This window comes from Peromyscus leucopus, chromosome 7, assembly GCF_004664715.2.
Source record: "Peromyscus leucopus breed LL Stock chromosome 7, UCI_PerLeu_2.1, whole genome shotgun sequence".
NCBI lineage: Eukaryota > Metazoa > Chordata > Mammalia > Rodentia > Cricetidae > Peromyscus > Peromyscus leucopus.
Genome location: NC_051069.1, coordinates 7058260 through 7073644, shown reverse-complemented (window position 1 = coordinate 7073644; position 15385 = coordinate 7058260). Strand labels below are relative to the sequence as shown.

Below are 15385 nucleotides of genomic sequence, written 5' to 3'. Positions count from 1 at the left end.
AAAAAAAAAAAAACAAACAAAAAGCAGAAACGGAAGACTGGCGGCCGCCGAAGCTGAGCTCCCCGGTTTCCAAACCCCCTGCCCACCCCCTCGCCCCGGCTCCCACCCCTCTTCCCAAGACGATAGCCAGCCTGGTACGCCTGCGCCTAGGCGGGGCGGCGCTCTGCCCTTTGTTGTGGGCCCCAGTTTCCCAGGACACCAAGCGGCGCCGGGGTGGGGTTATGCAGATGAGGCACTCGGGGGCGGGGCGGTTGCTCGGCGGCGGCCGGGGAGGGTCAGTTGGAGGCAGGCGCTCGCTGAGGCAAGAGGAGGGCTCCCGGCCCGCGGCCTGACAGGGACTTAGCCCGCAGAGACCGGCCCGCGCGCGCGACCCCACACCCACCCACTCGTCCACCTACCCACTCCCCGCGCCGCCTCCTCCCACCCTGAGCAGAGCCACCGAGGATGATAAACACCCAGGACAGGTAACGGCCCGGCGCAGGCTCCCCGCCCCCACCCTCCCTCCGCAGCTCCGGAGGCCTCCTTCTCCACCCCCCCGCCCCAGGCAGCCAGTCTCCGGCCCCCAGGGGCCTCCGTCCGCCCCCACGGGCCCCCGCCGCCACCCCTGCCACCTAGCCCCAGCCCTGAAATTGGGCCTCCTTCCGTCCTTTACCCCCTTCCTCCAGCCCGGCCCATCCCCCTCCTCCCGGCTTCCTTCTCGCCCAAAGCGGGCCCCCCCCCCAAACGTGGACCCAGCCAGTCGCCCCTTTTTCTTGAGCCCAGCGGAACGGTGCCCATTTCCCCCCATCCTGGGCTTTCTCCCACATAGCCCCCGAATTGGTTCTACCTTCCCTAAATCTTTCTGACTCCTCCACAAGTCACTTTAATCGCTTTAAATCCGTTCTCCAGTGAAAACTGCACCCCAGCCAGACTCCTCTCTCTGCCCTGCCTGGCCAAGGTGGGCTCTGTCCTGCAGTTTACCTCCAATCCCACCCTCCTGTGGGTGTCCAGTCACCCCTTGGTCCGTCCCACTTTCCCTCCCCGCCTTTCTGCAGTTAGGCCCCGTTTTCCTGTCTGGGAACCTCATTCCTTTTCTTTCTCCAACACTTTGGACTCCATCCCTGCCCTCCATCCTGTTTTCTTAATGATGTCCCCAACTCTCTTCTTCTACATACTCCAACCCTTTAAACAGCATAACGTCTTACTTGGGACTCTCTTGCCTTCTCTTAACCCCCATCTTTAAAATCCTTACACCATACAACTTAGCCTGTCCCCTTTCCTGGGAAGATCTTCACAGGGCCTTCAGAACAGGACTGTGAGCCTTTGCCTACTTAAAGGCCCAGTTCCAGTTTCCCCCGTGGATTGAAGAGAGAGGGGCGGCATATTGTTTTGAAATGGAGTGGATTTCTTAATTTTTATCCTTGACCCTCTCAACCAAAGTAGGTAGAACTCGTCCCTCTATTCCCTTTCTTTTTTCCACTTCCCCCAGATAGCCCATATTTCTGCCCCAGATTCTCTTTTCCAAAATATTCCATAATTTTCCAACTCTTCATGATTTTTAACCCCGCTAGCTTATCTATTAAAGTGGTTTCCAATAGCAATTCAGATATGATTCCTCACACCCCCCTTCTCCCATAGGGCTTATTGCTGACCCCTTCAAAACTTTTTGGAAACTCATTTTGATCTTTTGTCCCCATATTGGACTTTATGGCCTCTGACCTTCAGCAAGCAGATCTGTTCCTTAAACTGTGCCACAATGCTCCACAACCAGACATGGCTTCCTCTTACAATCTTTATTTGTTGATGTTCCCCTCAGAGCTTGGGCTCCTTTTACCCTAAATGATCTTGTAGCCTTCTCGTTCCTACTTGTCCGGCAGCACTATCTTTTTTCCAACTGTTTTCCTCACATTGCAGTATATCTTCAATCAATCAATCAATGACAGTTATCTGTTCTTCCCCTTCACAGATTACTCCATTTACCCTAGGTTAGAGCCTGGTGAGCCAGTTAATTCTCAGGTAGAGCCTGGGTTGAAAAATACTGTCGCTTTCACCCTAAGAAGGCTTGGCCTTTCTCATCACATTCCTGCAGTAGCAGCCTTTCCTCTACTTACAAGGGCTTCATCTTTAGGGATTCCTTAGTCTTCCTCTGTTAAGAAGGAAACTGGCCAGGTGGTGGTGGCACACGCCTTTAGTCCCAGCATTCAGGAGGCAGAGGCAGGCGGATCTCTGTGAGTTCAAGGGCTAGCCTGGTCTACAAAGTGAGTTCAGGGCTACACAGAAAACCCTGTCTTGGAAAAAAAAAAAAAAAAGCAGCAGTGGTGGCACATGCCTTTAATCCCAGCCTCAGGAGGCAGAGGCAGGCAGATCTCTGAGTTTGAGGCCAGTCTGGTCTACAGAGTGAGTTCCAGGACAGCCAGAGCTACACAGAGAAACCTTGTCTTTCAAAAAAATAAGAAAGGAAATTCTCCTTTTTTTTTTTTTTTTTTTTTGAGACAGGGTTTCTCTGTGTAGCTTTGCGCCTTCCCTGGAACTCACTTGGTAGCCCAGGCTGGCCTCGAACTTACAGAGATTCACCTGCCTCTGCCTCCTGAGTGCTGGGATTAAAGGCATGCGCCACCACCGCCCGGCCTGGAAATTCTCCTTTACTTCCTACTTTTATTGCTCCATTTAGTCATTTTCTTTTCCCAATTCTCAAAATCTTGTCCTATCCCCATTTCTTCTCTCCATATAGGAAACTTAATCCCCATTTCCTGGTTTGTTATGGTTGTGTTTGAGCCATTATCACCAACCTGCCAAACGCTCTTTGCCTATAGTCCCATTCTGCTTTTTCCTTTTCCTTTTCCGAGATTTTCCATATAGGTCCCTCACTACAGTCCCTTCTTTGATTCCATACAGTTCATTCTTTGATTCCATTTTCATTTACCCAGTCCTTCCCAGCTCAGGAGGTGGGTGTATACTTGGATGATGCAAGATGCAAAAGGTGCTGTTGTGGTCTGGAAAGCTGTGTGTGCAGAGGATGGAGGACAAGGTTTGAGGATATGTGAAATGGGGTTTTTCTCTGGGGGTTGGAAGTGGGGCATTTCAGCAGTCATTCTCAGGAGTCCTTTGGACTGATTGGGTCTAAGTGCCAAGTCCTTTGCAGCTTGAGCTAGACTTGGAGTATTTGAAACCAACACTTAGGGGCCTTCACTAATTGAGTCTTAGCTGAGTTCCAATTATGCCTCACTTAGCCAATGTGCTTACATGTAAAAAGAAGAGGTTTGAGTTAGCTGAAGGTTTCTTCCAGTTGCCCAAGTGGCAAAACAGGCTCTCTTGTCTCCAGGGCCCTTGCTTTAGTGTGTTGGTAATTTGAGGGGCTTGGCTATGTGAGGCAGGTGGAGGGAGGAGTCAGCTGGCCTGCCAGGGCCTGGGCAAGCTGGTCCTTGGATCAGGCTCATCTCCTTTGGCCTGGGGGTGGGGTGGGGTATACAGGGTGTCTGGTTTCTTTGCTTTATGGCAATCTTGTTTCCATAGTGTCCTTCCCAGCCTTCTCTGCTGGCCCTTAACTTTCTGAAAGGAATCCTGTTGGAGTCCTAACTACGGGTGCTGATAACAGCCGGATGCTCTTCCCAGGCAGTGTTGGTGTTTTCAATGTGCAGTGTCGGGAGCTGGCTGAGAGTTTAATTCCCATTGGGTGGGGGATGGGCTTTCCAACTTCCCTGGCCCCAGTGAAAAATTCAGGAGAGGGAGGCCTACTTTCCTGGAAGAAATTGTTGCAGAAGAGTTGGCAGTGTTTTGAAAACAAGGCGCTTCCTTTCCAGCAGTCAGATTAGTATCTCCAAAATGTCAGAATTCCTGATGGTGGCGGAGGGAGGAAGAGCAAGTACAAGACCCCTTTATTATGTGTTTTCAACAATAGGTTTAAATTGAAGAGGAAATCAAATTTTGTGACCTTTCTCTGCCTGGAGTTGTAGGGCCTGTGGGGACCCTGTGACAGCGCAGTATGTGGGGTACAGTCAACACTGGTTTCGTTAGCCATACTGCAGTCAATCTGTGTGACGGGCTTTAGGGAGAAACATTCGGTTCCACAGGTGGTTTTTTAGGGGTAGGGAGGGCCCAAGAGCACTTCAGGGCTACCAACAGTACCTTCACTGCATTCCTCTGTAATGGAATTTCTCTTCCCAGATAGCTTGGTTTTTTTATTCCCCCTTTCTCAGCAGTTTTGCTTGTTGAGTGTGGGGCAGTAGAGAGACTGGCAGCTAGTCTAGGCAGAAATACCCCTACATTGGGTGTACGCTTTAGAAAGCATTGGGGACTAATAATAGCAATTCCCCATTCTGCCAAGAAATCCAAATTTAGCCCTAGAGCTGTGCATATATATATATGAAGGAGACGGAAGAGTAGGGCAGAGGCATGTTACAAATGAGTGTTTCTGGAAGAAGCCGTTCATTCTGTTTTAAACTGGTATACAGTGGTGATTCATGTTGATGCCATGACTTGGAAGGTTCATTAAAAGTGATAGGGCTGGGCATTGTGGCTCATGCCTTTAATCCCAGCACTCTGGAGGCATCAGCAGACAGATCTCTAAGTTTCAAGGCAAGCTGGTCTACATAGTGAGTTTCAGACCAGCCAAGGCTACATGATCAATAAGACTTTGCAAACTACAACAATGAAAAAAAAAAGGGCAGGAAGGAAGTTATAGAGTAGACTGTAATGGCTCAGTTGATGAGCAAGAATTTTGTTATTTGAGCAAGACAGTTTCCTGCTAGCAGCAGCAAATGCCTTGTGTAAGAAAAGATTTATGAAAATTCCTAGGCCTTTGATAGTATATAAACAATGATGTAATCCTGCTCTCCCTCAGAGGGGAGGTTGGACTGTGTGAATAGCTAACAGTATAAACTACACTGAAGAATTTAAAATGTAAAAATGTCTTGAAGTACTGTACAATATAGTACAGTTGCTTAGCTATCCAGCAACCACAGGTGGCAATACGGTGGTGTCTGCCATTGGCAGATGTACCAGTTAGCTGTGCGATTAGCAAACATCAGGGGCACAGATTTTCTGGCTGCCATCTGATGTATGTTTCTTGTGGAAAATCAACCAAAACCCAATTTTGCTTTCAGCCTATGATTCAGAGTGGTGATGTCATTTTCTTATAATCATGCTGATTAAGTAGACTCCCTTTGGAGCATATAACAGCCCTGGTGAAGTGACTTAGTGACTTATGCCTGGCACCAGTCAAAGCCTCTCTCTCAGATACTGAGAAGAATTGACAGTTGGAAATCAGCCTTTGTGGTCACCTTAGATTGAAGGTGGCTGATGCTTTCTATCTTTCTTCTTAGGTTCTTTTTGCTAAGTTGCTTGTAGCTCTGGATTAGTCTTGCTTTACGTAAGGATTACTCATCAGAGATATTCCAAGTCTTAGGGTACAAGCAGCCTGGGTGAGGGAACTGAGGGTGCCCTGGGTGTTGTGTAAAGCAGGGCCTGAGACACGAATGGGTCAGAAGAAGTGGAGAGAATGAATGTAGAATACAGGGAGTGTGATTTTGGTATTACCAAGGCCAGATGATCGTCTCTGACAGGCAGTGGGGATGAAAGGGAGACTTGACTGGGTTGAGGAGACCTGCATTGGAGTGAAAAATTATACTATCAGAGAATTTGAATTCCAAGTATTTGTTAGATTAGGTTGTGCTTTGTGCAGACTAAAAATCAAAGAGAAGGGGGTGGGATGACAAAGTGAGCTGGAAGTTTTTTTTGTTTTTTGAGACAGGGTCTCACCGTCCATAATCACTGTGTAGCTTGGGCTAGCTTTGACTTCATAGCAGTCTCCTGCTTCAGCCTCCAGAGACTTGGGGCTACAAATGAGTCACTTGTTGAGTTTTTCCTTTTCCTTGTGGTACTGGGGCTCACTCAGACCCACAAAATGGCTTTGTACATTTCAGGCAAATGCTACCACTGAGCTACATCTCCAGCATCCAGAAGTCCTTTGTCATTGTATTTAAAGATAGATCTGGTGTGGTGGTGCACACCTGTAATCTCAGTTCTTGGGAGGTAGAGGCAGAAGGATCAGAAGTTCAAGGTCATCCTCACGTACATAGTTTGAGGCCAGCAAAAGCTAAATGAGACCCTCTTTCTTTCTTTCTTTTTTTTTTTTTTTTTTTTTTTTTTTTGGTTTTTCGAGACAGGGTTTCTCTGTGTAGCTTTGCGCCTTTCCTGGGACTCACTTGGTAGTCCAGGCTGACCTTGAACTCACAGAGATCCACCTGGCTCTGCCTCCCGAGTGCTGGGATTAAAGGTGTGCGCCGCCACCGCCCGGCTCGAGACCCTCTTTCAACATACATACACAGGAAAAAATAAGGTTAATTCTTTTAATTAATTAGTAAATGCTGTCAAGATTTTAAAAATCTGATAAAAATTTGACTTAGCACCAATATTTCCCAGATATACATCTGCTACCTATACTACATGGTGGTAGTCATATGAAATCATGGCTTGCTAAGGACATTTCATCGATGTATTGATTGCTGGAGAATCAAACCTAGAGCCGTGCTTACTAGGCAGGCATGCACACTCAGCTCACAGATGCTGTGAATTATAGACAGTAAGTGAACTGTATATGGTACTAGATGATTTGAGGTGTGGTTCCAGGGGCAGGTTCTATAACAGCTGAGGAAACAGGCACAGTACCAGCTCTAAGCTCCCATGTCTTGGAAGTTGCCTTGGATGTGGATCCCAGACACCTTCATTTCCAATATGGTCTATTTTCTCTTCTAAAAAACAGGACTACTGGGCCAGCTGGATGTTGGGTACAGTATAATACATTTGACAATCTTTTCAGCCTCTGGCCTTAAACTTCTTTAAAAAATGCTAAGTTCATTCATCTACTGTGTGTGCGTGTCTATAGTGTAAAGGAGGTCAAAGCCTGTTCGTTTTCCCATGTGGGATCGGGGGGTTGAACTCAGGTCATCAGGCTTAGTGGCAAATCGTTACCTGTTGAGCCCTCTCTCATCTCGTGCTAGAATGAACAGAAGTCCTTGGTTTTGTTTTTTGTTTTTTTTTTGTGGAAGGGATTGGGCCATTTCTGCCCCCTGGTGGAGTAACTAAAATCTGTGGAAGGATTGACAAAAACTTGGAAAAAAAAAAAAACCCACACCAAAAAAACCTAGAAACAAATAGACTATGAAAGCCTTTGTATTTTGTATCAAAGACTTGTCTTAAGGAACCACATTTTCTGCATGGTAGTGGCACATGCCTGTGGAGGCAGAGGCAGGTGGATCTCTGTGAGTTCAAGGCCAGTTTATAGAGTGAGTTCCAGGACAGCCAGGGCTACTGTATTTTAGTATCCTGATTGAACATTAAAGTCAGTATCAGAAAAGGTGGTTGTTGCTAGGCAATTTCATGTCCCATAGTTGCTGTCCATCCTTCATCCCTTCCCTTCAGAAATGACAATCAGGTATTTTAAGTGTATAGTAATTTGCCATTCACTTTGAGTAACTAATCAATGCATTATAATGGACAGTGAAGATAATTTTTATGAACTCATGTCTACTCAGTTATTTCTGTTAGGGAACTGGACCTGGATCCCTGTGTACACACATGCCTTCTGCAGGCTCTTTACAGGGGAATAGCAGAGTTTGTATGTGATGATCTTTGTGTGTGTGGAGGGAAGTGATCTGTTACCAAGGTGTTGACTTTATTGCATTTACTTGGAGATATAAAGAAACCAGAAGTATCACAGATTAGTGTAGGAAAAGATGCAGGCTCCAGGAGTTATTTCTAGGAAAACAAAGAAGATTGTGTCCTGCCCCCATACTGAGATCCTTTCTGGGGTGGCCCCTGGTTTCTGCCATTTCTGAGTGTGAATTAGGTATGAATCAGGATGCTGGTTGGAATGTGGGGCTTAAGTTCAGTTAGGTCAGTCAAGCAGAAGTCTGGCAGCAGAATTCTAGAATTACAAGGGCCTTGGTGATCTAGTTTTGTGAACCCAATCAGTTCTAGTATACAAGATACCTTCTTACCTGTCACAGAGGGTATCTGATTTGCCAGTCCTAGGGGTAGCTCTGCCAATCACTGTAAGCTAGCCAGCCAGTCAGCTAGCTTCTCCAGTGGCCCAGTCTTCTGGTGCCCCCACAGAAGAACCTCAACCAAGGGTGGAGAAGGGAAGCCTCAGATGGGGTTTGTGTCTTTCCATAGGAAACTCCTGACTTGCTTTTCCTTTTTTTTTCCTTTGGTTGCCTGAACAATGCTATTCCGCTCCTTACCACTTTAGAAGGGGAAGTCACAATAACTTTGTGTAAAGTAGAAAGTAACTCCTGTCCTTGTCCAGTAGCTGTTGGTAAGGTAGTTGAGAAGTATTCCCTGGAAGTATTCCAGGAGGCAGGAGGTAGGTATATATAACCATCTGCAGATGTGGATGCCACCCCAGGAACTCCATTTCTCATTTACATATGCTTTTAGACCCCCAGTTGGAATCCCTTAGAGCTGAGCCATGGTGGGCTTGACTTCTTGCCTGAACTAGAACGCCGATACAGGCCATTTAGTGGTTAAATGACTAGATGGTATATTTAGTTTTGTTGCTTTTCATTTGAAAGAACAACCAATATGCCACACACCATTTCAGAGAAAAACCCCAATTTCCAGCATATGTTGATTTCTGTAGTGTAGATGTACCACACTTGGCTTATTCAAGTTGCCAGCATGACATTGCTAAAAAAACAGTTCTGTAGCCAGGCAGTGGTGGCACACGTCTTAAATCCCAACACTTGAGAGGCAGAGGCAGATGGATCTTGGTGAGTTCAAGACCAGCTCCAGGACAGCCAGGACTATACAGAGAAACCCTGTCTCAAAAAACAGAAGCAACAACAACAAACCAGTTCTGCAGTTGTGTGTGCTGGTGTAGCATTCCTGTTCACTCCTGGTTCCCCTGTGGTAGTGTGTTATGTTGTGGCTATGGGACAGGTCTGTTGCTGAGTCATGATGCACACAGTTTATCTGTTTTCCTGCCATTAAATCAGAACCAAAGAGGGCAGTGGAGCAGATCTGAAACCCTTTTGTGTCTGTCTGAAGATTAAAGTGGCTACCAGATAGGGCATCCATGTGGTGGCCCTGGAGAGCTTTTAAACATCTGTAAGCCATTTGAGTCTTGGCTCCTTATTCAGGGCTCGGCACAGACACCCCTTTCCTTACACCTGTGTCTGTTTTGACAGTGTTCAGTCATCCGTGTTCTCATTCGTAGGTCAAGAAGGTCCTACCTGAGAAAGTGGAAGGCCCAGAATTTAGTGGCAGATCAGAGACAGACCATGATGATACTCTGGAGCCAAATCCAAGATTTAGTTTCATTCATAAACCTAGAACAATCTGGGGCTTTTTTTTTTTTTTTTTTTTTTTTAAATTGCAGTTCCTTTTTGGATGGGAAAGTGAGTGGCCTTGTTAGTTTCTCAGCCCCTAGTACCCAGTCCATGTTGCCACTCCTTTTGAAGCTTAGTGATTGTACCACATAGGTGGCTAAGGCACGCTGGTTCAAGGAGAGACTGGCTGGGGGACACGAGGCTGGAGATTTCTGTGTCAGCACTCACAGATGTTTGATGGGTCAGACACTCCCTTGGCTTTCTGGGACTCTTTATGCCTCTTGACCCAAAAAACAGCATTCTGGAAGTTTAAGTAGAAAAACCTTGAGCAGTGGTGCAGCCTTAGAATACTGTTTAAGGAGCAGGAGGGCCAAAGGGGCAGGGGCTAATGTCTGGGTGTTTACTGTCTGACCTTCTGTCTCTTGCAGTAGTATTTTGCCTTTGAGTAACTGTCCCCAGCTCCAGTGCTGCAGGCACATTGTTCCAGGGCCTCTGTGGTGCTCCTGATGCCCCTCACCCACTGTCGAAGATCCCCGGTGGGCGAGGGGGCGGCAGGGATCCTTCTCTCTCAGCTCTAATATATAAGGTAAGGAGGATTTGGGTATAGAAGCTTGGGTGGAGCCTTCTAGATCCCACTGAGCTCACTCCAATCCTGCAATTTTCCCTTAATTTTCTCTTAGGCAGAGGTGATAGGGTAACTGAGGGAAAACGGGAACTGATAACTTTTTTCAACTGAAGCTGCTTTATGCCTTTTCTGAAATCCTAGAGGAAAAACATTAGTACTATTTGTTGTCTTTTAATCTGTTGTTGATTGAGGCCCAGGACCTGGTCCAGCTTCTTTCTTAGGCTGGGAATGGAAAGTTAATAGGGCATCGGAGTTCTGTGTGCAGGACTTGACTTTAACTCCTGAATGCTAGGATTACAGGTGTGTACTGCAATGTGCAGCTATTGTTCATGTAAAAAAATGTTTTGTGTTTTTCTTTTTTTGGTTTTTCCAGACAGGGTTTCTCTATGTAGTTTTGGTGCCTGTCCTGGATCTCGCTCTGTAAACCAGGCTGGCTTCGAACTCACAGACATCTGCCTGCCTCTGCCTCCCGAGTGCTGGGATCAAAGGCATGCACCACCACCACCTGGCTATTTAAAAAAAATTTTTTTTTTTTAAAGGCAAGGTCTTAGGCCACACATGGTAGCATATGCCTTTAATTTCAACACTTAGGAAGGAGCAAAGGCAGATGGATCTCTAGGAGTTCCAGGCCAGCCAGGGCTATATAGTGAGACCCTCTCTCAAAAACAAAGAACAAGAAACAAAACAAAACGGTCTTGTTGTGTATTCCAGGCTGGCCTTTGACTCATAATCCTGCCTCAGTCTCCAGTGCAACAGTCCTGGAATTTCATTTGTTTTTGACATTTTCTCTTAGGGAAGGGAAAGCCCTGACAGGCTTTCAGGTCAGGAAGACCTAGGTTTTAATCTCAACTGGGCCTGTTACTAAATTGCTCTTGCCTTGTTACCTCATATTTAAGGTGGAGATATTAATACATGACTAGTACTTTGCACAGTGCTTATTAGCACTTGGTTCTTAGTAAAGATTTTCTTTCCCAACCAAGTGCTGCTTTTACCAATAGCAGCCATTCTTAGAAATGGCTGCAGTGGGCTCACAAGGAGGCTGTATTTCTGACATGCCCCATGATCCATGCTACCCTGAGAATGGTTCAAGGGATGGCAGCACCCTCTGGTTTAGGGAACATAGGATGTAGCATGTAGTAGTGATCCTGTCCTCTGCCCTAACCTTCCTTCTCAGGACGAGAAGCTCACTGTAACCCAGGACCTCCCCGTGAACGATGGGAAGCCTCACATCGTCCATTTCCAGTATGAGGTCACCGAGGTGAAAGTCTCTTCCTGGGACGCAGTCCTGTCCAGCCAGAGCCTGTTTATAGAAATCCCAGATGGATTATTAGCTGATGGGAGCAAAGAAGGGTAAGGAGACAATAAAGAGAATGGTTATTGGGGATAGCAGCTTTTTAGGGGAGTCTATACCTTCTTCCTTAGCTCTAGACTCTCCACGTAGATAATGCTTTGTTATAGGTTATTTTTAGCCAGTAAATCAGGCCTGCTCTAGATACAATTAAAGCAAACCGTTAATATATTAACCAGTTACCCACCAGCTCATCAGCGGTGTCAGTTCCCCTTGAGCCACCATACAAAGGTGCAGTTCCAAAGGCCAGGGAATACAGGTAGAGGGGCAGGATTTCATTGGATTGGGCACTGCTCTCTAAGCGGCCTATCTGTAAAAGTCAGTCCCAGAACAATTCTCTTAACTGACCTCAATTTTTCTTTTGAGGTAGGCTCTCACTCTGTAGACCAGGCTGGTCTCAAACTCACAAGAGATCCACCTGCCTTTGCCTCTGCAGTGCTGGGATTGAAGGCGTGAACCACCACACCTGGGCCTAGTGTAATACGCACAGTGAACTGGGTTCTGTTGAAGGCCCCACATTGTCCTGTGTCCTGCACTAGTTAAGACAGTATTACTTTCAGGTACAGGTGAAGAACTTTATTATAGGGAGAGAGACCCCACCCCCACCCCCACCTGTGACTTATTTTGCTCTTAATATAGGGCTCTAGATTGGGGTCCTTTTTCTGGAGATTCTGTATCAACCTTGTTGGCTCTTAGGCTCCAGAGGCCCTTTTGTGGGGGTGGGGTGGAGGTCTGTGGAGGTGGCAGTGCACAGACCTGAGCAGTGCTTTGTTTCTGCAGATTATTAGCACTGCTAGAGTTTGCTGAGGAGAAGATGAAAGTGAACTACGTCTTCATCTGCTTCAGGAAGGGCCGGGAAGACAGAGGTGAGCAGTCAAAACCATTTGAGGCCTACAGCCTAGCTAGTGGGGCCTGGGGTGGAAGCAGAGGGCTGTGCACTGTGCACACTTTCCTTACAAACTGGGAGAGGTATGGCCAAGGGGGAGTAGTACTTTGAGGCCCTAGTACTTTGTTTGTTCCGTCTTTGGGATTTTCCCTGGATTTGAGACTCCCCTTTCTATGATTCCTTTCTGCAGCTCCACTCCTGAAGACATTCAGCTTCTTGGGCTTTGAGATTGTGCGTCCAGGTCATCCCTGTGTCCCCTCTCGGCCAGATGTGATGTTCATGGTTTACCCCCTGGACCAGAACTTGTCTGATGAGGACTAATGGTCATAGAGGATGCTATGCCCAAGAGCCACAGTGGGGCAAGAGGGGAAGTTAGGCAGCCCTGGGACAGATGAGAGTGCTTCTGGCTGTCTAGGGAAGGACATTGAGGGCTCAGGTTGAGGGTTGCCCATTGTGTTCTCGGAGTTGACTCGTTGAAATTGTTTTCCATAAAGAACAGTATACGCATATTATTCACATGTAATCACCAATAGTAAATGAAGATGTTTATGAACTGGCATTAGAAGCTTTTTAAACTGCTCTATGGTGTGCTCCATCTAGCCTAGGGGAGGAAATTGCCTGGAGGGGGAGACTGCCTGGTCCAGGGGCAGGGGCTGGTGGGCAGCACTGTTAGGCTCGGGTTTCCTTGCGGTTGGGCTTTCTTTTTTTGGTTTTTAAGACTTAGGTATTTTCTTTCTTTGCTTCCTGTCACCCAGGGGCTCCTGAGTACAGGCTTTTTAGCTCCTGGGCAGTGTCCTTGGGTTGTTTTTGACACTCCACCTTGGGCTTCTTGGCATTTTGTGTCTGGCCTGGTGTAAGCAGGTCTGACCTTGCTTTCTTTACAGCTTAGTGTTATTCTGGCATTTGGTTAAGCTGGCTTAATCTGTTTAATGTTACCAGTGCATTTAAATAGGGGCATTGAAATTCACCCCCCACTACCAGGGCTTTTTGGGGTGCCTGGGCCTTAAGAAACTAGCCTAACTACATCCCAAGTTACCACAGGAGTTCTTGCTTCCATGGCCCGGGCCCCAAGATCTCTTTTCTAGCAAGAGCTGAGAGGAAGCCTAGTAAACTCAGGGCTTGGGGTTTGTGGGGGATTCTGTTCTTAGGGGCTGGATGCCTCTGGCTGGCCAAGCATAGTACTGACTGCCTCCCAGCAGGCTCCAAGCAGTGCCTGCTCTGCCGGGCTCAGGGTAGGCTGGACTGTAGAAGTGGCCTGTCCTTTACTGCTTCACCAAACAGCGTGTTCTAAAGGGAAAAGGAGGGAGAGAGATCTACATTGGGTGTGGGGGTGTCAGGGAGGCAAGTGTGTTGTGTTACTGTGTCAATAAACTGATTTAAAGTTGTGGTTGGTCATTCTTTATTCTGTATCAGGACCAACTTCCCTACCACTGCCAGAGGTAAACATAATACAGGTGTGATACACTCTTCCCAGGGAAAGGCGGCCTGCTCATCTCTGGGGCCAGGTCACACTGAAACATGGGGTTGCTAGGGAGACACTACGTGCCCTTGGAGAGAGGTGTATACATAACACTTTCCTGTGTGGTAGCAGCTAACCCCGAATTCCAGTTGTTAATAGAAGGCTGGGGCTTAACACTAGGTTTTAGATTTTCATGGTGTTGCCTAACTTTATCCCTGAAGTCTTTTTTTTTTTTTTTTTCTTCTTCTTCTTTCCCTTTTTCTCTTTTGATTCAAGGTCGCTATAGCTCTGGCCTTAACTTGTAGCAATCTTCCTGCCTCAGCCTCTGCAGTGGCTCTAAGGTCTTTGAAAGAAACAGCACATTCTTCTCCTTCTTCATTTCCTCCTTTTGGAGCCCAGTGTTCCTAAGGCATGTCTTCCAGTCCATTTTTACCACTAGCAATGAAGACTCATTTCTCTGGTCCTGGAGAGGGGACTAAGCACTCCCATCACCTCACTTCTCAGGTTTCTTCCCATGCATGCATGCATGTTAAATCCCTTCTCCTCAAGGCCGTGTTCTTCTACCTATGGATTTGCAAGTCCCTTATAGTCAACCCTTAGTTTCTCCATACACTTGACCCATTTTCAACTTGTTTTTTCATGGAGCTTACCTGTGTTTTATTTAGCCACGTCACTAACCCTGGGCTCCACTTGCACATGGTATCCCTTCAAAGTGAGCTGAAATTAGAATTGGTGTGGAAATACCCTCCATCAAACAGATGACTCCTAGAGGTAGCAAGGGAGGTCACGATTCAGTTGTAAAATCTGAGCTATCCATTTGCAAATCAACAGGGCTAACAAAGAAACAAGACTCACTCAGTTCTTTACTTTTCAGCCCAAGCTTGCAAAGCTGAGGAAACAGTTTCTGCTGCTGTATGTTGATGTTTCCTGTTTACAGCCAGTAAACTGGGCTGACCTGGAAACTATATACCTACCCGTCACACACAAAAATTGGGCTGTTGAAGACCACCACTGACAATACCTAATCATGGGAAGTAGGCAGCAGCACTTCATTCGAAAAAGCAACTTAGAAGGTAGAAAATCTGGGGATGGTGAAGAGGGGGATAGGAAAGGGAGATACGTGAAAGGCAAACTTAAGTCTAAATGTAAGAACAGGGACATTAAAAACTTTATTCAATAAATACAACAAATAATTTAAAAATATACTTCAATTCCAAAGCCAATTAAGAAAAGGAAGTAGAGACAAAGTGGAGAAGGGGGAGGAGGAGGAAGGTCAGGAAAAGAGAAAGCCTGAACATGGTTTGGCTGGGCTGTGTTTCTGAAGGGTACCACTCTTTGAGAGTCTCATCAAAAGCTTTTATCAATAAATCCTTAGCCCTTGATCTCATAGGGTAACAACGGAGTCCAGGAGTGGTTCCTGGACCAGCAGACTTCGGAGGCTAGGATGGGTGGGGTTTGTGTGGGGTGGAGTGCTGGGGGTCATTTCCCCACTTGTTCCTAAACCTTCCATTCTAACTCCCAGGCAGGTTTAAGTAGTGCAAAATCTCAGGCAGAGAGCTCCCAGCTGCATAGTTTCATAGAGGAATGAATGTCCAAAGTCAGGGCCTCTGAGAGGCAGGTCTCAGAGTACCCAGGGGTCCAAAGCCACTTTGGTGAAATGGATCCAAGGGTAAAAAGAAGAGGCCAGGATAAAGAATCAGCCAGTGGCCAAGCCAGAAAACAGTGCTGGGCAGGACAAGGCTCCAAGGGAAAGTAGTCTGCA

General features: G+C 46.8%; 1 protein-coding gene across 1 annotated transcript; it reads left to right on the top strand.

Annotated features, from left to right (window-relative positions):
* Window positions 1-248: 248 nt before the first annotated feature.
* On the top strand, window positions 249-13549 carry Oaz2 (ornithine decarboxylase antizyme 2). Its single transcript, XM_028866516.2, is given in 6 exon segments — window positions 249-464; window positions 9734-9809; window positions 9811-9891; window positions 11105-11280; window positions 12059-12144; window positions 12355-13549. Coding segments are annotated over 6 exon segments (570 nt in total). The 5' UTR covers window positions 249-444; the 3' UTR covers window positions 12486-13549.
* The last annotated feature ends 1836 nt before the right edge of the window (window positions 13550-15385 follow it).